Genomic DNA, 22704 nt, shown 5'->3' with positions numbered 1-22704 from the left:
ATATTTGAATAGATAGCAATGACATTCAATGTCCGTGCGCATATCTTGACTCCTCTTTATGCCTTTATTAGACGCCAGAATTATCTAATTTTGGATATCCAACATCAGATTATGATTAAGGAGTGGCATAATTGTCATGAAATGTGTAGAGGAAACACTTGAACTGGCTTCAGAGATGCCAGCACCAAAGTTCTGATCATAAAACGTGATGTTTTTGTGTGAATAGTACAATTTGTATCCCCTTCACGTTACAAAGAGTTAAAATCCACGTGGTGTTCTAAACATATAGCCCCGTCCATTTCTGTGCAATAACGACATTTTACGACAGTGCCGTGCGTGGTTTTTCAGTTCTCCAGAGTGATACCGGCTGGAGAAACGCAGTAGCAAGATAATACAAGAGAACGGGGAAGCTAGTTTTACTGCCCATACCTGGCCCTTCGTCGCCGATAAGAAACCTGCGTCTTCTCTGGTAAACATAAACCTAGCCGTTAAATGTGGAAATAGGGCTGAGGAGAGAGCGACGCGAAGGAAGGCAACAACAGATTCTAACGGGTTGTGAAGTAAGTTGCCTCCCAAGCGGCGTTTTAAAAGGAAGCAGAAGATAATTGACCTAAACAACAGAGAGAATGGACTACGATTTCAAAGTGATGCTGACCGGAGAGAGAGAACGTGTCGAGGACCTGTTTGAATACGAGGGATGCAAAGTGGGAAGAGGCACCTACGGTCATGTATACAAAGCAAAGAGAAAAGATGGGTGAGTTGATAATGAGAGCCAGTAAGAAGGCCCTCAGGTCCACTAGTCTCCCAATAAAGCAACTCGGTTTGTCTTGGTTGCTCTTGTTTTCAAGGCCCCCTCTCCGTTACACCTATTTGTAACTCGTAGTACGGGGAACATTTTAAAGAACCAACTGAATAAAGTAAGTACGTCATAGCACTTGGAGAACAGGGGATCGAGTTCCATGACAAAGCTGATTTGAGCAGTGACATCAGTGGCCCAGCACTTTATTTTATTTAACCTTTATTTAACCAGACAAGTCAGTTAAAAACAAGTTCGTATTTACAATAACGGCCCTCCAAAAGGCCTCCTACGGGGGCTGGGATTAACAATACAATTAAAATAAAACACGACAAGAGAGACTTAAAACAACATAGCATGGTAGCAACACATGACAGCAACATGGTAGCAGCACAAAACATGGTACAAACATTATTGGGCACAGACAACAGCACATAAGGCAAAGAAGGTAGAGAACAATGCATCACGCGACGCAGCCACAACTTTCAGTAACTAACAGCTGTGCAATGTGTTAGCTAAATCCACCAGCTAACCTTGCTGTATTGTAGTTAGTATGCTAGTATAATGCATTTCAAATCCGGTATAGTTTTAAAATGACGCCTGCGCTCGCAGATGAAACGGAACAGAGCGGGGGATGTTGTAACAACATTGTATTGCAGTCATCAAGCAAGTCTAGCTCCAAACAGAATAACGAGGATATTTTTGTATCAAATTATGCCGTATCATTTTTTAGCATTTCGAGATATAATATTTTCGCAGTAATATGAACAAACTGAGTGAAGTAGGCCAGCCTTTGTTTGATAGCCTATTACAGACGCAGCCAAGCAAGTCAGGGGCAGGTGCAGTCGCGCGCAGGGAATGTTTGGTTGGTTTGGCGGGTTTGAGGTGTCTGGATCGGCCTTGGCTACACAATACATAATAATGGGTTTTCAGAAAGCAGTTTTATCACCATGTGCTTTACATTGTATGGCACTTTACAAGCACTTTACATTGTATGGAGGAATCTCACCCCCTCTAATAATAGAAGGAAAGTGTTTCAAATCTCAAAAGGAGGGACATTAAATGTATACAGGTATTCTGCATGGATTAACACAGTGAAGAGGCCCCCTTCATATAGATGAGATGGACATGATAATAAAAGTGATCCTTCTATTGGCCATGTTACTCTCTTTACTATCATGTCTTTTCTCCCTAGTATGTAGTGTGGAATAGAAAACTATGCTGTAGTGTGTGCTGTAGGGATGCATAGATGTGACATTTTTGGCCGATACTGATATCTGATATTTTACGTTTTAGTGTCCTTTTTTTAAGCATTCTAGTACAGTTAAATAGTTAACACACACGGACATAGCGGTCTAAGGCACTGCATCTCAGTGCAAGAGGTGTCACTACAGTCCCTGGTTCGAATCCAGGCTGTATCACATCCGGCCGTGATTGAGAGTCCCATAGGGCAGCACACAATTGGCCCAGCGTTGGCCGGGGTAGGCAGTCATTGTAAATAAGAATTTGTTCTTAACTTACTTGCCTAGTTAAATAAAGGTTATACACACACCATACCACACTGACCAAAAAGTTATTTTGTTGGCATTTACGTATGCCCCCATTACCTGTAAAACATAATCAAACCTATTTCTTTCACTTACTTGCTGTGCTGTTTCGTTGTTAATTTGTTCAGTCGTTTCATTCTCAAACAGGATTTCATCACACATGTCAAGCAGTGAAGTTTCAGCTCTGTCTGTCTGTGGCCTCTCTTCCTCGGTGCACACTGTCACTGTGTCCGTTTCCATCTTGTCCGGCTGTCTCTGTAACATTTCACGTAAACCCTGTTTCTTGTCTGCATCGAAGTAGCGGTCCTTGTTCCTAGCATCGAGCATGATGGCGATGCGGTAAAGAGGCTCATAGAGAATACCACCGAATCACTTGTTCACAGCCTCGAGTACTTTTGTAAAGTTACCCCCACGGTCTGTCTGCAGTTTTGTTGAGCAGGCGTTTCAGTGCCATGACAGAGGGTTAGCTTATTTCTCCAGTCAGTTGTTCAAATGGTGCTAAGTGTGTTCATGTTCTCAAATGCCATTGAAATGGCAGCAGCGGTATGAGAACCAGCACATTCTTGAGCATGCAATTTCGTACTTTCCTCAGTACGAAATCCTCGTTGACCCACTGTGCTGTCAGACTCCGCAATGCTCATGGGGCTGCCATCGCTGGTCCAAATGTCAGTCGTGAAGCTAATAGCAGTGACGCCCATATCAAGTAGCATAATGAATTCCATTATCTTGGCGTTAATGGATTTCGCCTTTGTTGTCTCGCTGAAATGTTCTTAGTCTTTCAAATGACTGCTCAACTTGAACTTGTTTAATTGTTAGAAGTGTGCGCTTAGTATTTGTCTGCTTTTGTTCTGTGTAGCGCTGTATTTTTCGTGGCGTCATTACGTCGTCTACCTATGTTATACGTATGCACGTCAGCTTTGACATCGGTTTTGCACATCAACGTTAAGCTAGACCGCCGGCGTTTTTAGCTAATATCGTCCTATTCCGATATCGTGCATCCATACTATGCTATTGTCTCATGACCAAGTAAAAGGGTTATTTCTGTTGATAGAAGTGTTTCACTGTGGTCTAATTATTTGAGGCTGCAGAATGTTATGATTGACGGTCTCTGTCTGCCAATAATAAGTGAGATGATGGGTGTTAGTTTTCCCTACAGCCTATTAACCTTGGAGCTTATGCAATCTCACCAATTCTCAGGCCGTTATTTCAAAATGGAGTAAAAGCACTGTAAAAACTTGCAAACAATGTTATTCTATACATGTCTCGATTACGTTTTCTCTTCAACCAAAGATGTTTGGATTTTTTTTTTAAATAGGCTAGACTAATTTATGTAGACCAATGCTGAGAACCATTGTAATGCAATTCATAGCCTAAATAGTAATGTCCAATAAATTATTAAAAATACTAGAATATATGGGTTTTGAGCAATCCCCAAATTAGTTTGTTTTTCTATTCTGGTTTAATTACCTTAGGCTCTTAATTGCATGGACCTATTGCATAGACCTAGTTTGACACAAAACATTTTTTTATTGCATTGAACGTTTTAGCCTAAACATGTTAGTGTCTGGCTGAGACAAAAACCACTGCAGATGTATCCAAGAATGTAGACCATATCATTGCCATTTCAGCCAGGCAATGTTGTTTATTCCAGTTTTCCCATTGTCTTAAGTGTATTGTTCTTTTCTTGCTCCCTTCATAAATTATTACCAGTGAAAGGACTGGTTAGGTTTATGCTATTACAATAAAGGTATTTTATACAGAGGCCATGAAGGAAAAGAGCTAATTTCAGACTGCAGACACCCTGTCCTTCCCCTTCTGTCCCAATACAGCCATAACCTAGACTGGTGGTCTGGTCCAGTCCTCCTGGCCCCATCCTAGCCTGGTGGTCCAGTCCTCCTGGCTCCATCCTAGCCTGGTGGTCCAGTCCTCCTGGCCCCATCTTAGCCTGGTGGTCCAGTCCTCCTGGCCCCATCCTAGCCTGGATGTCTAGTCCAGTCCTCCTGGCCCCATCCTAGCCTGGAGGTCTAGTCCAGTCCTCCTGGCCCCATCCTAGCCTGGATGTCTAGTCCAGTCCTCCTGGCCCCATCCTAGCCTGGATGTCTAGTCCAGTCCTCCTGGCCCCATCCTAGCCTGGATGTCTAGTCCAGTCCTCATGGCCCCATCCTAGCCTGGATGTCTAGTCCAGTCCTCCTGGCCCCATCCTAGCCTGGATGTCTAGTCCAGTCCTCCTGGCCCCATCCTAGCCTGGATGTCTAGTCCAGTCCTCCTGGCCCCATCCTAGCCTGGATGTCTAGTCCAGTCCTCCTGGCCCCATCCTAGCCTGGATGTCTAGTCCAGTCCTCCTGGCCCCATCCTAGTCTGGATGTCTAGTCCAGTCCTCCTGGCCCCATCCTAGCCTGGATGTCTAGTCCAGTCCTCCTGGCCCCATCCTAGCCTGGTGGTCTAGTCCAGTCCTCCTGGCCCCATCCTAGCCTGGTGGTCTAGTCCAGTCCTCCTGGCCCCATCCTAGCCTGGTGGTCTGGTCCAGTCCTCCTGGCCCCATCCTAGTCTGGTGGTCTGGTCCAGTCCTCCTGGCCCCATCCTAGTCTGGTGGTCTGGTCCAGTCCTCCTGGCCCCATCCTAGTCTGGTGGTCTGGTCCTCCTGGCCCCATCCTATTAGTCTGGTGGTCTGGTCCTCCTGGCCCCATCCTAGTAGTCTGGTGGTCTGGTCCTCCTGGCCCCATCCTAGACTGGTGGTCTGGTCCAGTCCTCCTGGCCCAATCCTAGACTGGTGGTCTGGTCCAGTCCTCCTGGCCCCATCCTAGTCTGGTGGTCTGGTCCAGTCCTCCAGTCCTCCTGGCCCCATCCTAGTCTGGTGGTCTGGTCCTGGCCCCATCCTAGTCTGGTGGTCTGGTCCAGTCCTCCTGGCCCCATCCTAACCTGGTGGTCTAGTCCAGTCCTCCTGGCCCCATCCTAGCCTGGTGGTCTAGTCCAGTCCTCCTGGCCCCATCCTAGTCTGGTGGTCTGGTCCAGTCCTCCTGGCCCCATCCTAGTCTGGTGGTCTGGTCCTCCTGGCCCCATCCTAGTAGTCTGGTGGTCTGGTCCTCCTGGCCCCATCCTAGTAGTCTGGTCCTCCTGGCCCCATCCTGGCCCGGTGGTCTGGTCCTCCTGGCCCCATCCTAGACTGGTGGTCTGGTCCAGTCCTCCTGGCCCCATCCTAGACTGGTGGTCTGGTCCAGTCCTCCTGGCCCAATCCTAGACTGGTGGTCTGGTCCAGTCCTCCTGGCCCAATCCTAGACTGGTGGTCTGGTCCAGTCCTCCTGGCCCCATCCTAGTCTGGTGGTCTGGTCCAGTCCTCCAGTCCCCCTGGCCCCATCCTAGTCTGGTGGTCTGGTCCAGTCCTCCTGGCCCCATCCTAGTCTGGTGGTCTAGTCCAGTCCTCCTGGCCCCATCCTAGTCTGGTGGTCTGGTCCAGTCCTCCTGGCCCCATCCTAGCCTGGTGGTCCAGTCCTCCTGGCTCCATCCTAGCCTGGTGGTCCAGTCCTCCTGGCCCCATCCTAGCCTGGATGTCTAGTCCAGTCCTCCTGGCCCCATCCTAGCCTGGAGGTCTAGTCCAGTCCTCCTGGCCCCATCCTAGCCTGGAGGTCTAGTCCAGTCCTCCTGGCCCCATCCTAGCCTGGATGTCTAGTCCAGTCCTCCTGGCCCCATCCTAGCCTGGATGTCTAGTCCAGTCCTCCTGGCCCCATCCTAGCCTGGATGTCTAGTCCAGTCCTCCTGGCCCCATCCTAGCCTGGATGTCTAGTCCAGTCCTCCTGGCCCCATCCTAGCCTGGATGTCTAGTCCAGTCCTCCTGGCCCCATCCTAGCCTGGATGTCTAGTCCAGTCCTCCTGGCCCCATCCTAGCCTGGATGTCTAGTCCAGTCCTCCTGGCCCCATCCTAGCCTGGATGTCTAGTCCAGTCCTCCTGGCCCCATCCTAGCCTGGATGTCTAGTCCAGTCCTCCTGGCCCCATCCTAGCCTGGATGTCTAGTCCAGTCCTCCTGGCCCCATCCTAGCCTGGATGTCTAGTCCAGTCCTCCTGGCCCCATCCTAGCCTGGTGGTCTAGTCCAGTCCTCCTGGCCCCATCCTAGCCTGGTGGTCTGGTCCAGTCCTCCTGGCCCCATCCTAGTCTGGTGGTCTGGTCCAGTCCTCCTGGCCCCATCCTAGTCTGGTGGTCTGGTCCTCCTTGCCCCATCCTATTAGTCTGGTGGTCTGGTCCTCCTGGCCCCATCCTAGTAGTCTGGTGGTCTGGTCCTCCTGGCCCCATCCTAGACTGGTGGTCTGGTCCAGTCCTCCTGGCCCAATCCTAGACTGGTGGTCTGGTCCAGTCCTCCTGGCCCCATCCTAGTCTGGTGGTCTGGTCCAGTCCTCCAGTCCTCCTGGCCCCATCCTAGTCTGGTGGTCTGGTCCTGGCCCCATCCTAGTCTTGTGGTCTAGTCCAGTCCTCCTGGCCCCATCCTAGCCTGGTGGTCTAGTCCAGTCCTCCTGGCCCCATCCTAGTCTGGTGGTCTGGTCCAGTCCTCCTGGCCCCATCCTAGTCTGGTGGTCTGGTCCTCCTGGCCCCATCCTAGTAGTCTGGTGGTCTGGTCCTCCTGGCCCCATCCTAGTAGTCTGGTCCTCCTGGCCCCATCCTGGCCCGGTGGTCTGGTCCTCCTGGCCCCATCCTAGACTGGTGGTCTGGTCCAGTCCTCCTGGCCCCATCCTAGACTGGTGGTCTGGTCCAGTCCTCCTGGCCCAATCCTAGACTGGTGGTCTGGTCCAGTCCTCCTGGCCCAATCCTAGACTGGTGGTCTGGTCCAGTCCTCCTGGCCCCATCCTAGTCTGGTGGTCTGGTCCAGTCCTCCAGTCCCCCTGGCCCCATCCTAGTCTGGTGGTCTGGTCCAGTCCTCCTGGCCCCATCCTAGTCTGGTGGTCTAGTCCAGTCCTCCTGGCCCCATCCTAGCCTGGTGGTCTGGTCCAGTCCTCCTGGCCCTATCCTAGCCTGGTGGTCTAGTCCAGTCCTCCTGGCCCCATCCTAGCCTGGTGGTCTAGTCCAGTCCTCCTGGCCCCATCCTAGCCTGGTGGTTTAGTCCAGTCCTCCTGGCCCCATCCTAGTCTGGTGGTCTGGTCCAGTCCTCCTGGCCCAATCCTAGACTGGTGGTCTGGTCCAGTCCTCCTGGCCCCATCCTAGTCTGGTGGTCTAGTCTTGTCCTCCTGGCCTTATCCTAGCCTGGTGGTCTAGTCCAGTCCTCCTGGCCCCATCCTAGCCTGGATGTCTAGTCCAGTCCTCCTGGCCCCATCCTAGCCTGGATGTCTAGTCCAGTCCTCCTGGCCCCATCCTAGCCTGGATGTCTAGTCCAGTCCTCCTGGCCCCATCCTAGCCTGGATGTCTAGTCCAGTCCTCCTGGCCCCATCCTAGCCTGGATGTCTAGTCCAGTCCTCCTGGCCCCATCCTAGCCTGGATGTCTAGTCCAGTCCTCCTGGCCCCATCCTAGCCTGGTGGTCTAGTCCAGTCCTCCTGGCCCCATCCTAGCCTGGTGGTCTAGTCCAGTCCTCCTGGCCCCATCCTAGCCTGGTGGTCTGGTCCAGTCCTCCTGGCCCCATCCTAGTCTGGTGGTCTGGTCCAGTCCTCCTGGCCCCATCCTAGTCTGGTGGTCTGGTCCTCCTGGCCCCATCCTATTAGTCTGGTGGTCTGGTCCTCCTGGCCCCATCCTAGTAGTCTGGTGGTCTGGTCCTCCTGGCCCCATCCTAGACTGGTGGTCTGGTCCAGTCCTCCTGGCCCAATCCTAGACTGGTGGTCTGGTCCAGTCCTCCTGGCCTCATCCTAGTCTGGTGGTCTGGTCCAGTCCTCCAGTCCTCCTGGCCCCATCCTAGTCTGGTGGTCTGGTCCTGGCCCCATCCTAGTCTGGTGGTCTGGTCCAGTCCTCCTGGCCCCATCCTAGCCTGGTGGTCTAGTCCAGTCCTCCTGGCCCCATCCTAGCCTGGTGGTCTAGTCCAGTCCTCCTGGCCCCATCCTAGTCTGGTGGTCTGGTCCAGTCCTCCTGGCCCCATCCTAGTCTGGTGGTCTGGTCCTCCTGGCCCCATCCTAGTAGTCTGGTGGTCTGGTCCTCCTGGCCCCATCCTAGTAGTCTGGTCCTCCTGGCCCCATCCTGGCCCGGTGGTCTGGTCCTCCTGGCCCCATCCTAGACTGGTGGTCTGGTCCAGTCCTCCTGGCCCCATCCTAGACTGGTGGTCTGGTCCAGTCCTCCTGGCCCAATCCTAGACTGGTGGTCTGGTCCAGTCCTCCTGGCCCAATCCTAGACTGGTGGTCTGGTCCAGTCCTCCTGGCCCCATCCTAGTCTGGTGGTCTGGTCCAGTCCTCCAGTCCCCCTGGCCCCATCCTAGTCTGGTGGTCTGGTCCAGTCCTCCTGGCCCCATCCTAGCCTGGTGGTCTAGTCCAGTCCTCCTGGCCCCATCCTAGCCTGGTGGTCTGGTCCAGTCCTCCTGGCCCCATCCTAGCCTGGTGGTCCAGTCCTCCTGGCTCCATCCTAGCCTGGTGGTCCAGTCCTCCTGGCCCCATCTTAGCCTGGTGGTCCAGTCCTCCTGGCCCCATCCTAGCCTGGATGTCTAGTCCAGTCCTCCTGGCCCCATCCTAGCCTGGAGGTCTAGTCCAGTCCTCCTGGCCCCATCCTAGCCTGGATGTCTAGTCCAGTCCTCCTGGCCCCATCCTAGCCTGGATGTCTAGTCCAGTCCTCCTGGCCCCATCCTAGCCTGGATGTCTAGTCCAGTCCTCCTGGCCCCATCCTAACCTGGATGTCTAGTCCAGTCCTCCTGGCCCCATCCTAGCCTGGATGTGTAGTCCAGTCCTCCTGGCCCCATCCTAGCCTGGATGTCTAGTCCAGTCCTCCTGGCCCCATCCTAGCCTGGATGTCTAGTCCAGTCCTCCTGGCCCCATCCTAGCCTGGATGTCTAGTCCAGTCCTCCTGGCCCCATCCTAGCCTGGATGTCTAGTCCAGTCCTCCTGGCCCCATCCTAGCCTGGATGTCTAGTCCAGTCCTCCTGGCCCCATCCTAGCCTGGATGTCTAGTCCAGTCCTCCTGGCCCCATCCTAGCCTGGATGTCTAGTCCAGTCCTCCTGGCCCCATCCTAGCCTGGTGGTCTAGTCCAGTCCTCCTGGCCCCATCCTAGCCTGGTGGTCTGGTCCAGTCCTCCTGGCCCCATCCTAGTCTGGTGGTCTGGTCCAGTCCTCCTGGCCCCATCCTAGTCTGGTGGTCTGGTCCTCCTGGCCCCATCCTATTAGTCTGGTGGTCTGGTCCTCCTGGCCCCATCCTAGTAGTCTGGTGGTCTGGTCCTCCTGGCCCCATCCTAGACTGGTGGTCTGGTCCAGTCCTCCTGGCCCAATCCTAGACTGGTGGTCTGGTCCAGTCCTCCTGGCCCCATCCTAGTCTGGTGGTCTGGTCCAGTCCTCCAGTCCTCCTGGCCCCATCCTAGTCTGGTGGTCTGGTCCTGGCCCCATCCTAGTCTTGTGGTCTGGTCCAGTCCTCCTGGCCCCATCCTAGCCTGGTGGTCTAGTCCAGTCCTCCTGGCCCCATCCTAGCCTGGTGGTCTAGTCCAGTCCTCCTGGCCCCATCCTAGTCTGGTGGTCTGGTCCAGTCCTCCTGGCCCCATCCTAGTCTGGTGGTCTGGTCCTCCTGGCCCCATCCTAGTAGTCTGGTGGTCTGGTCCTCCTGGCCCCATCCTAGTAGTCTGGTCCTCCTGGCCCCATCCTGGCCCGGTGGTCTGGTCCTCCTGGCCCCATCCTAGACTGGTGGTCTGGTCCAGTCCTCCTGGCCCCATCCTAGACTGGTGGTCTGGTCCAGTCCTCCTGGCCCAATCCTAGACTGGTGGTCTGGTCCAGTCCTCCTGGCCCAATCCTAGACTGGTGGTCTGGTCCAGTCCTCCTGGCCCCATCCTAGTCTGGTGGTCTGGTCCAGTCCTCCAGTCCTCCTGGCCCCATCCTAGTCTGGTGGTCTAGTCCAGTCCTCCTGGCCCCATCCTAGCCTGGTGGTCTGGTCCAGTCCTCCTGGCCCTATCCTAGCCTGGTGGTCTAGTCCAGTCCTCCTGGCCCCATCCTAGCCTAGTGGTCTAGTCCAGTCCTCCTGGCCCCATCCTAGCCTGGTGGTTTAGTCCAGTCCTCCTGGCCCCATCCTAGTCTGGTGGTCTGGTCCAGTCCTCCTGGCCCAATCCTAGACTGGTGGTCTGGTCCAGTCCTCCTGGCCCCATCCTAGTCTGGTGGTCTAGTCTTGTCCTCCTGGCCTTATCCTAGCCTGGTGGTCTAGTCCAGTCCTCCTGGCCCCATCCTAGCCTGGTGGTCTAGTCCAGTCCTCCTGGCCCCATCCTAGCCTGGTGGTCTAGTCCAGTCCTCCTGGCCCCATCCTAGCCTGGTGGTCTAGTCCAGTCCTCCTGGCCCCATCCTAGTCTGGATGTCTAGTCCAGTCCTCCTGGCCCCATCCTAGTCTGGATGTCTAGTCCAGTCCTCCTGGCCCCATCCTAGTCTGGTGGTCTAGTCCAGTCCTCCTCGCCCCATCCTAGACTGGTGGTCTGGTCCAGTCCTCCTGGCCCCATCCTAGTCTGGTGGTCTGGTCCTCCTGGCCCCATCCTAGTAGTCTGGTGGTCTGGTCCTCCTGACCCCATCCTAGTCTGGTGGTCTGGTCCTCCTGGCCCCATCCTAGACTGGTGGTCTGGTCCTCCTGGCCCCATCTTAGTAGTCTGGTGGTCTGGTCCTCCTGGCCCCATCCTAGACTGGTGGTCTGGTCCAGTCCTCCTGGCCCCATCCTAGACTGGTGGTCTGGTCCAGTCCTCCTGGCCCCATCCTAGTCTGGTGGTCTGGTCCAGTCCTCCTGGCCCCATCCTAGTCTGGTGGTCTGGTCCAGTCCTCCTGGCCCCATCCTAGTCTGGTGGTCTGGTCCAGTCCTCCTGGCCCCATCCTAGTAGTCTGGTGGTCTGGTCCTCCTGGCCCCATCCTAGTAGCCTGGTTGTCTGGTCCTCCTGGCCCCATCCTAGTAGCCTGGTGGTCCGGTCCTCCTGGCCCCATCCTAGACTGGTGGTCCGGTCCTCCTGGCCCCATCCTAGACTGGTGGTCCGGTCCTCCTGGCCCCATCCTAGACTGGTGGTCCGGTCCTCCTGGCCCCATCCTAGACTGGTGGTCTGGTCCAGTCCTCCTGGCCCCATCCTAGACTGGTGGTCTGGTCCAGTCCTCCTGGCCCCATCCTAGACTGGTGGTCTGGTCCAGTCCTCCTGGCCCCATCCTAGACTGGTGGTCTGGTCCAGTCCTCCTGGCCCCATCCTAGACTGGTGGTCTGGTCCAGTCCTCCTGGCCCCATCCTAGACTGGTGGTCTGGTCCAGTCCTCCTGGCCCCATCCTAGACTGGTGGTCTGGTCCAGTCCTCCTGGCCTCATCCTAGACTGGTGGTCTGGTCCAGTCCTCCTGGCCCCATCCTAGACTGGTGGTCTGGTCCAGTCCTCCTGGCCCCATCCTAGACTGGTGGTCTGGTCCAGTCCTCCTGGCCCCATCCTAGACTGGTGGTCTGGTCCAGTCCTCCTGGCCCCATCCTAGACTGGTGGTCTGGTCCAGTCCTCCTGGCCCCATCCTAGACTGGTGGTCTGGTCCAGTCCTCCTGGCCCCATCCTAGACTGGTGGTCTGGTCCAGTCCTCCTGGCCCCATCCTAGACTGGTGGTCTGGTCCAGTCCTCCTGGCCCCATCCTAGACTGGTGGTCTGGTCCAGTCCTCCTGGCCCCATCCTAGACTGGTGGTCTGGTCCAGTCCTCCTGGCCCCATCCTAGACTGGTGGTCTGGTCCAGTCCTCCTGGCCCCATCCTAGACTGGTGGTCTGGTCCAGTCCTCCTGGCCCCATCCTAGACTGGTGGTCTGGTCCAGTCCTCCTGGCCCCATCCTAGACTGGTGGTCTGGTCCAGTCCTCCTGGCCCCATCCTAGACTGGTGGTCTGGTCCAGTCCTCCTGGCCCCATCCTAGACTGGTGGTCTGGTCCAGTCCTCCTGGCCCCATCCTAGTAGTCTGGTGGTCTGGTCCTCCTGGCCCCATCCTAGTAGTCTGGTGGTCTGGTCCTCCTGGCCCCATCCTAGACTGGTGGTCTGGTCCTCCTGGCCCTATCCTAGTCTGGTGGTCTGGTCCAGTCCTCCTGGCCCCATCCTAGTCCAACCCCATCCAATCCATTCCAAACTCATCAAGTGGAGTCCAGATCATCCATGTTTTGTTTAATCCAGCCCAGATCCTTTACTGTAACTGGACCCTCAGGACACAAATCAGACCCACCAAGCAGCGTGTATAAAACATGGTGTTTTAACCAGCCCTAAGTGTGCAAAGATGTTTGTTTTTATTGTAGGAGATTGCTGTTTACGAGCCTCTCATGCCCTCATTTGTTCTACTGGAGTTGAAACATGGCCCGAGGAGGCACAAAGAGCAGTTTATGAGATGATTTGGGCCGGATGGAGGGGTGGGGTTTGTACTAGTGAGAGGCTAACCTAACTTTGTGTGTCCCTTGCCAGCTGCCATAGTCTCTTTCCCCTCTACTGTATGGGGGTGAGCTTGATTATATGACAAATTTCCTCCAGATTTATAAGCATTTTGCCCTCTCAACCTCTCATGTACCACCAACTGCCAGCTGGCCTCTGTGTCTCAGTGTAGCAAGGCCCCATGGGAACTGTAGTGAACTTTGGTTGATGCTGTATATTTTTCTGTCTTCAGGAAGGATGATAAGGACTACGCCCTCAAGCAGATTGAAGGCACTGGCATCTCCATGTCGGCCTGCAGAGAGATTGCAGTAAGTGTGTTGTTTAGTTCAAGAGCAGACATCCCATAATGTCTGTGTGAATGAATGTTTCTTCTTCTAGTTACTGCGGGAGCTGAAGCATCCTAATGTGATCTCACTGCAGAAGGTGTTCCTGTCACACGCAGACCGCAAAGTCTGGCTGCTCTTCGACTATGCTGAGCATGATCTCTGGGTAATACACACATACACACACACACACCGGTTTGGGGACGAACGGATTAAAAACCAATTGTAATCAGTAACGTTACCAGCAAAACCAGTAATAGTAATCAGATTAAATACTTTTGAAAAATGAAATTATTAATTCTAGGATTACTTTTAAAATGTTTGCGTAAAAAAATAATAATTGACACCTTTCTGTTTTCTCAATGGCATTTAAATCAGCATTGAAAAAATTGTCAAATTTAAGGTCCTGCCTGAGAGAGTCTGACCACAAGTCCGAGACCACTATGATGACACATCAAATGCACTTGATGGATTGTGGGAAAAGAGCAGGAATAGGCTTTTGTTGGCTACAGTCCAAGCTATGTCTTCCAATGGTACAACTGCTGTCAACATCCAAAGATTATCCAACTTGAATAAAAGCTTGGCGGTAAGGGCCATACAGATATCATTAGTGTTGATATCTACATAGAGCAATGATGTGAATCACACTGCTGCTCTCTCATTTAGCTGTTTGCGCCTCATGTATTGTGGTTGTTGTGGATGGCTGTTCACAAATGTATATGTGTATTATTTTTTTACCCAATAATGGTTGAATTGAAGAATAAGCTATCAATCTGTTTTTGCAACCAGTGAACAGCCAGTGAAAATATGCAACAGCTGCTTTGTGCTTATGGGGGAAAAAGTTAGCGGGAGTTCCTCCCTTCTAAACTACTCTGTGGTGTTGTGCTCCATACTGTCAAAAACGAGTTTACTTTAAGAAGACCACGAGTGGGGCTTTTATTGCTCAATCTCATTTGTGCTGATAAAAAAAAACGCGCCTAACAGACACAATTTTGATAGACTTAAACCTCTGCAAATTATATAGATATCAGCATATCAATGAGAGCAGCATTTTTTTTCAGCTCGACGCAATGAGTCCAATCAGTCCTCCATGACAACAAAATCATAAACAACAAAGTAAGCTAATAAGTTGTTAGTTTTTGGGTTATGGTCAGGTAAAACAATTTGGATAATCTATAATTATAAGTTATTGTTGAAGATCAAGGTTTATTACATTATTTGGAATGACTGGAAATCTGACACTTTTTTTTAATGTAAAGATTAAGCCTAATCATATTATCTGTAGTAGAAAGCAATGGGTTAGAAGAAGCCTACATAACCAGCCCATAAAGTCAAATGCAACGTCCATTTATGGCCAGCTATGTAATCTCTAACATTGTTTTATCCTGCAATGGATGTCGTTCAGTTGGCAATATTCATTTTTGTCTCCTAATGCCTCTAAGGGGAAAGTAATCTAAAAGTAACGGAATGATTTGCATGAACACTCACAGATTTTATATCTGATACACCCATCCACACTATATAAACACACACACACACACACACACACACACACACACACACACGTGCACATTTGTTTTTACATTTACACACTTTTTTTTTTATAAATATTTGACCTTCACACTTGTTTAAATCCATTGACCCAGACATTGACAACACACAATAATGATGCTCCCTCTCTCCACAGCACATCATAAAATTCCACAGGGCGTCCAAGGCTAATAAGAAGCCCCTGCAACTGCCCAGGGGGATGGTCAAGTCCCTGCTCTACCAGATCCTGGACGGCATCCATTACTTACACGCCAACTGGGTCCTACACAGAGACCTGGTGAGGGACAGGGGAGAGGGTGGTGAGGGACAGGGGAGAGACCTGGGGAGGGAAAGACCTGGGGAGGGAAAGACCTGGGGAGGGAAAGACCTGGGGAGAGACCAGGGTAGGGAGGGACAGGGGAGAGGGTAGGGAGGAGAAGGTAGGGATGCAAGGAAGGCGAGTGCATCCTTTTCCTGCATGCCAACTGGGGCCTACACAGAGACCTGGGCCTTTTCTCAATTGGATTTGCTCAACTCCTCCGTCTCTCGCCTCCTTTTGAAACATGTCAAAGGTAATTGACAGGTGGCGAGCAGAGGGAACGTGAACGAAAATGTGCTTGTATTAAATTAGATTCTCTCCATTTGTGCGTCATCAGGCAAATTACCTTTACAGGTGTGGAATCCCAAAATAAATGTAAAGTGATAATAAATGTTGCCTGTCCTGCAAGACATTTTTATAGATAAAAGGATAAGTAGCATATACATTTTAAATGTTTGCCTGCTCTTCTCCTCGTAAGCAAAAACTGCTTCAAAGGGGGGGGGGGGGGTGGGGGGGTCAAATATAAAAACTCTTCTGTGAATGACTGGTGGGATACACATGATTATCGTCGATGAAAGGAGGCTATCGAAGAGGAGAGGACACTCCTCCATTCACCTAACTAATTGACACTCTCCTCGACCACTTATCAGTTTCCGGGTCACGGAGGACAGACTTTTGCCCAAATGAGAAAGGCCTTTGTGTGAGAGAGAGGGGGAGTGTGGGGGGAGAGTGGGCATCCACTAACTGCTTCCTACAGAGACCTGATGAAAGTGTGGGATGAGGAAGGGAGAATATGGGAGCAAAGGGGGGGAAATGGAGGGATGCAGGAAATGGAACAGTGGCTGAGCACTGTATAGTTGACCTGGTGGAGGAAATGGAGGTGCCTGGCCTGCTTCTCTCTGAGATGTGAGTTTCATTGTTACGCCACCAGAGGGTAGCATTGACACTACCTGAACCATTCATATATTATTCAGCATAACGCGGCCAAACTAATCTTAATTCCTCTTGTTTGTGTATCAGTGTGGGTATTAGGATAATGGAAGTAAATATTTGGGTGATATTAACTGTTAATCTGTTTTTCCCCAGAAACCTGCAAACATCCTAGTGATGGGGGAGGGGCCGGAGAGGGGTCGAGTAAAGATCGGTACGATGGAGGTTGTTTTGGTTTTTTCAGCATAATGCATTGTCTACATAGACTGGCTATAGTTTATTCACTGGTCATTACACACTATTTGAGCGTTATACTACATTATCATATTATTATGTGGATTATTTATTTATTGTGTGTTGCTGTACAGCGGACATGGGCTTTGCCCGCCTCTTTAACTCACCACTGAAGCCTTTAGCAGATCTGGACCCTGTGGTGGTCACCTTCTGGTACAGGGCACCAGAGCTACTGCTAGGTGCCAGGCACTACACCAAAGCCATCGGTGAGAACGACCACGGGGTGGGTGGGTGGGTGGGTGTGCTGTGTACCAAGAGCTGAACTTCTGAGCTATTCTTCCACCATCCTAGGATAATTGCTGTTGTGTGTGTGTGCATATTTGTGCGAGCATGTTCAAGTGGGTGTGTGGGCGTGGTTTAGAACACACTGTGATATCCAGGGCTCTGTCATATTGTCATATCCAGGGCTCTGTCATATCCAGGGCTCTGTCATATCCAGGGCTCTGTCATATCCAGGGCTCTGTCATATCCAGGGCTCTGTCACACGGTCATATTTTACAAGGAGCACATGTGCTCCTAAATTGAAAAATGTAGGAGCACAAAGAAATTTAGGTGCAGATTGAGAAATATTCGATGTATTGATGATTTGCCAGCAATTACTAAATATAATTATTTTCCCCTAGGTACTGGTGGCCAAAATTAAAATATTTCGGGTCATATGAAACCAAATTGGTAGCACTGTAGAGCCCTGATATCGCTAATCCTCCCTGTGCATCTGTCAGACATTTGGGCGATTGGCTGCATCTTTGCCGAGCTGTTGACGTCTGAGCCCATCTTCCACTGTCGCCAAGAGGACATCAAGACCAGTAACCCCTACCACCACGACCAGCTGGACCGCATCTTCAACGTCATGGGCTTCCCCGCTGGTGAGAGAGCTGGGCTGGGGCAGGGCCTTTCCTCCTTTAGATCCACCACACACAGGCCACAAAATCAGCATGTAGAGGCTGAGAATACTTAAAAACTGGCTCTGGCTCTGGATTAAGAGGGTTGTCCATGAGTGCTGGGGACTCATAACTTATCAGGACATGCCTATGTGCATTGAAATGGTCGCTCGTACAGTATGTGTTAAATTATTAACCTTCCATCTGAATTCTCAATAGTATGTAGTACTATTAGTACACAGCATGTCGTTTTTAGAAAGTGGTCGGCAAGACAGATTTTGGACATTTTTGACGTGTGTATTATGAACCTGCCTGGCAAATAGGGATATATATAATAATACTGAAGAACAAGAGTGTAATTAAACCATGACTAGGCACAGTTCTATTCTGGCCTGGCTTGTATGAGCCCAAAGCAATCTGTCTGTCCTGTACAAGCACTCACTGACAGTCTGAGGATGTAATCCTCAGAGAAGCACTCACTGACACAGTCTGATGATGTAATCCTCAGAGAAGGACTGGGAAGACATCAAGAAGATGCCGGAGCACTCCACTCTGATGAAAGACTTCAGGAGGAACACGTGCGTGGCTTTCTGCCAGCTCTGAACAAGATAATTTGTATCATTGTAATGATAGATGTTTTCTCATCCAAACTGAAGTGACGTGGTCTGGTATACAAACTGAAATATGTTTGTATATCACCGGTATACAAACTGAAATATGTTCGTATATCACAGGTATACACACTGAAATATGTTTGTATATCACCGGTATACAAACTGAAATATGTTCGTATATCACAGGTATACACACTGAAATATGTTCGTATATCACAGGTATACAAACTGCAGCCTTATAAAATACATGGAGAAACACAAAGTCAAACCAGACAGCAAAGCATTCCACTTGGTGAGTTGAAATGAGTTTTCTCAGTCTAACATTGCCTGAACGTTGTTGTTACATAGCATTCTTCAGTCTGACGTTGTATAAACGTTCCCTCTGTTTTACTCATGCTCTAACGTTTGTGTGTGTAGCTCCAGAAGCTGCTGACTATGGACCCGATCCGCAGGATCACATCTGAGCAGGCCATGCAGGACCCTTACTTCCTGGAGGAACCACTGCCCACCTCAGAGTGAGTCAGGACTCTAATAGAACTTTAGAACATATTTATTACAACATCTGTAACACATGTACAGTGCATTCTGGAAAGTAATCAAACCCCTTTTTCCACATTTGTTACATTACAGCCTTATTCTAAAATATATATTTTTAACTTTGCCTCATCAATCTACATGCAGTACCCCATAATGACAAAGCAAAAACAGGTTTTTAGACATTTTTACATTTACATAAGTATTCATACCCTTTACTCAGTACCTTGTTGAAGCACCTTTGGCAGCGATTACAGCCTCAAGTTTGTGTGGGTATGACACTACAAGCTTGGTACACCTGTATTTGGGGAGTTTCTCTCATTCTTCTCTGCAGATCCTCTCAAGCTCTGTCAGGTTGGATGGAGAGCGTTGATGTACAGCTATTTTCAGGTCTCTCCAGAGACGGTTTAAGCCCGGGCTCTGGCTGGGCCACTCAAGGACATTCAGAGACTTGTCCCGAACCCACTCCTGCGTTGTCTTGGCTGTGTGCTTACGATCGTTGTCCTGTTGGAAAGTGAACTTTCACAACAGTCTGTGGTCCTGAGAGCTCTGGAGCAGGTTTTCATCAAGGATCTCTCTGTACTTTGCTCTGTTCATCTCTCCCTCGATCCTGACTGGTCTCCCAGTCCCTGCCGCTGAAAAACATCTCCACAGCTTGATGCTGCCACCACCATGCTTCACCATAGGAATGGTGCCAGGTTTCCTCCAGACGTGACGCTTGGCATTCAGGCCAAAGAGTTCAATCTTGGTATCAAATCAAAGTTTATTTGTCACGTGCGCCGAATACAACAGGTGTAGACTTTACAGTGAAATGCTTACTTACAAGCCCTAACCAACAGTGCTATTTTTATGTAAAAAAGTGGTATTAGGTGAACAATAGAAAAGTAAATAAATAAAACGGTGAATATAACAGTAACAAGGCTATATATAGGCACCAGTTAGTCAGGCTAATTGAGGTAATATGTACATGTAGGTATAGTTAAAGTGACGATGCATAGATGATAAAACAGAGTAGCAACAGTGTAAAAGGAGGGGGGGGGCACAATGTAAATAGTCCTGGTAGCTATTTGATTTCCTGTTCTGGAGTCTTATAGCTTGGGGGTAAAAGCTGTTTAAAAACCTTTTAGACTTGGTGCTCTGTTACCGCTTGCCGTGCGGTAGCAGTGATGCAACCAGTCAGGATGCTCTCGATGTTGCAGCTGTAGAACCTTTTGAGGATCTCAGGACCCATGCCAAATCTTTTCAGTCTCCTGAGGGGGAATAGTCTTTGTCGTGCCCTCTTTACAACTGTCTTGGTTTGTTTGGACCATTCTAGTTTGTTGGTGATGTGGACACCGAGGAACTTGAAGGTCTCAACCTGCTCCACTACAGCTCCATCGATGACAATGGGGGCGTGCTCGGTCCTCCTTTTCCTGTAGTCCTCAATCATCTCCTTTTGTCTTGATTACGTTGAGGGATAGGTGGTTATTCTGGCATCACCCGGCCAGACCCTGACCACCTCCCTATAGGCTGTCGTGGCAGATGTGTTGTTACCTACCCTCACCATGTGTGGGCAGCCCGTCAGGAAGTCCAGGATCCAGTTGCAGAGGGAGGTGTGTAGTCCCAGGATCCTTTGCTTAGTGATGAGCTTTGAGGGCACTTTAGTGTTGAATGCTGAGATGTAGTCAATGAACAGAATTCTCACGTAGGTGTTCCTTTTGTCCAGGTGGGAAAGGGCAGTGTTGAGTGCAATAGAGATTGCTGCATCTGTGGATCTGTTTGGGTGGTATGCATATTGGAGTGGGTCTAGGATTTCTGGGATAATGTTGTTGATGTGAGCTATGACCAGCCTTTCAAAGCACTTCATGGCTACAGGCGTGAGCGCTACAGGTCAGTAGTTGCCTGAGACTAGCCGCCCTAACAGCTGATGGAACTGAGGAGTATTTCTGTCTGTAATTATGGCCTTTTTGTGGAGAAACTCATTCTGATTGGCTGCGTCCCTGCCCAGTCATGTGAAATCCATAGATTAGGGCCTAATTAATTTTTCAATCGACTGATTTACTTTGAACTGTAACTCAGTAAAATCATTGAAATAGTTGAGTTTTATATTTTTGTTCAGTGTATATATTAAAACAACTAAAACATTATTACTACATGTAATACAACAAAACCCCTTACTACATATATTGCATTGTAACAAATGTATTACATGTCTGGAGTGATGTGGTCCTATACCCTGTAAGATAAGTGGTGTGTTTGTGTCAGTGTGTTTGCAGGCTGCCAGATCCCATACCCCAAGAGGGAGTTCCTGACAGAGGAGGAACCAGAGGATAAGGCAGAGAAAGTCAGAAATGTGTGTGCCTCTTAGCTTTACATTTGGGTCAAAAATATATGTTATATTTATACGTGTATTTTTTTATCGACAGAGTAAAGGTTTAAAGGGAGCATTTTGAGTGTATTTCCAGTGTGTGGTTGATGAAGCCTTGGGTGTCTTTTAATATTCCAGAAGAACCAGCAGCAGGGGAACAACCACACCAACGGGGCGGGACATACTGGTAACCCTGACAACAGCCACGCACAGGGCCCTCCCCTAAAGAAGGTGCGAGTGGTCCCGCCCGTCACTACCTCAAGTGGCCTCATTATGACCTCAGACTACCAGGTAGGGGTAGTCTCACATACATACATACATGCATACAAACAAAGCAGCTACAATATAACATAGCAATACTATATACTCATCAAAATCATGCTATCCCACCAAATCATAACTAATCAGACTATTTACAATTTGGTATCTTATCTCTCTCTCAGCGCTCCAATCCACATGCTGCCTACCAGAACCCCGGACCAAGCACATCACTGCCCCAAAACAGCATTGGATACTCCTCTACCTCCCAGCAGCCCCCGCAGTACTCACACCAGACCCACCGCTACTGACCCCTGACCCAGCCCTCGCCTGGCCCACTAGGGAGAATGTACTGAGGGAGGTGGGTGTGTCCATGGCAATACCCGCCCCCCACATTTAACCCACCGGTCCACCCTCACTGCAGTAGTCCGTTAGCCCAGTATGAAATACAATGAGCCCATCCTGAAAATTACAACTTCAACACATGGAGACTAAACCACAAAACTAGATGGAGAAGAACGGATGCTGTCAGTTGGTTCTTCCCTTGTTCCTTACGCTCTTCGTCGCTGTGTCTATGAGCATTATAAAGTTAACCTTCAGAACTGGTACTTAACAAAAGCCACAACATGACAAGCAAACAAAAGGTGGCTTCATTTGCAGTAAAGGCCACCCAGGGTGTTACCCACTCCCTCCTTTCCTTCTCACCACCTCCACCAAAGCTCTCCCCCTTTCCAGCCAGATCCCCTCTTCCTGTTGAAGCTTCGATCAGACTAAAGCTGCTATGTGACTGCCAGCATCGACAGAGTACATGCCCCTCTGTCCTCCTGTCGGTCTTTCTTCTTGTCTGTCTGTCCTCCTTTCCGAGGGCGTCTTTGCTGGGGACCGAACTGAGCTGCTGACAGGAGCATGCTGGGAGTTTATGGGCCCCATCCACAGCTCTTGTTGGGGGTGTAATTGAGACAAAAACAAAGGAAAAAAAATGACAAAAGAAAAAATACTTGATATTAGTAGTTTCTAATTGAATCTGTTTTCCTTGGTTTTCACTGACTGTATAAAAAAAGCAAGTGGCGAAGCAGCTTTCGTTGGCCTGAGAGAGCAGCTGTTTTTATCGCTGTGGGCAAAAGCTTAGAACTTCATCATTACAAAACCAACCAATCGTGTGGAGGACGGCATATGGAACATGTATTGTATTTAAATATTTTACATGAAGCAAGTATACTGACAATAAAAAGTGGAAATGTTAACATTGGAGTTGGGGGTTTCTCTTCTTTGTCTCTGTGTTAGCCTGGAAAATGGAAAAAGAACGTTTGTTCTCTTCCAGGAATAGAACCGTGTCTTCAATAATGGAACAATCCCAGTCCATCCTACTTTTTCTCTCCGAGGTCTGTCTTTACTCGTTCACTGCCCTCGTTTACTGCCCTCTCTATCTCTGTCTTACTTTCTCACATTCACACTCTCACTCTAGTCTGCACCCTTTGCCCTCATCAGTCATCTGTCAGTTACTAAAGCTGCTAGAATGGAACCAGTCCAGCGCTATCATTAAACCAGCCACCATCAAGTTTAATTTGCTCCCCAAAACACCTTTAAAAACACCCTAAACCTTTGTTATTAGGCCATTTCATACTAGGCTAGGTCAAGTCCTCATCCCCAAAATATGTTTATTTCAAGCCTTTAACGTTAACCCTGTGTGGGGACTGGATTGCATAAAATGGTAAACCATGGGTAGCCTCCCCTATCCACCCTGAGCAGAGACCCTGCCTTTTCTATGACCAACGAGATGTCAAACGGGGAACCTCGATGTCACTCATACGTTTTCAAGGGCTACTATTGGACATTGGGAA

At 50.2% G+C, this 22704-nt stretch overlaps 1 protein-coding gene across 1 annotated transcript; it reads left to right on the top strand.

The window, feature by feature from the left end:
• Nucleotides 1-310: 310 nt before the first annotated feature.
• On the top strand, nt 311-22114 carry LOC139420258 (cyclin dependent kinase 8). The gene is made up of 13 exons (XM_071170140.1): nt 311-754; nt 13066-13141; nt 13212-13322; nt 14844-14984; nt 16092-16149; nt 16304-16435; nt 16952-17095; nt 17619-17688; nt 17944-18016; nt 18142-18239; nt 20503-20590; nt 20744-20896; nt 21049-22114. Exons 1-13 carry the CDS (start codon nt 627-629, stop codon nt 21172-21174), a joined length of 1398 nt encoding a protein of 465 aa, XP_071026241.1. The 5' UTR covers nt 311-626; the 3' UTR covers nt 21175-22114.
• Nucleotides 22115-22704: the final 590 nt, after the last annotated feature.

Source organism: Oncorhynchus clarkii, chromosome 11 (genome assembly GCF_045791955.1).
Source record: "Oncorhynchus clarkii lewisi isolate Uvic-CL-2024 chromosome 11, UVic_Ocla_1.0, whole genome shotgun sequence".
NCBI lineage: Eukaryota > Metazoa > Chordata > Actinopteri > Salmoniformes > Salmonidae > Oncorhynchus > Oncorhynchus clarkii.
This window is presented reverse-complemented; position numbering and strand designations above follow the sequence as displayed.

What these genes read in the sequence shown, in the direction of transcription:
- LOC139420258 (XM_071170140.1), top strand. Translation starts at nt 627, where the DNA reads ATGGACTACGATTTCAAAGTGATGCTGACCGGAGAGAGAGAACGTGTC. An exon ending in CGTCATGGGCTTCCCCGCTG is followed by an intron (nt 17,096 to 17,618) that starts GTGAGAGAGCTG and finishes TGTAATCCTCAG; the next exon opens with AGAAGGACTGGGAAGACATC. An exon ending in TTATGACCTCAGACTACCAG is followed by an intron (nt 20,897 to 21,048) that starts GTAGGGGTAGTC and finishes TCTCTCTCTCAG; the next exon opens with CGCTCCAATCCACATGCTGC.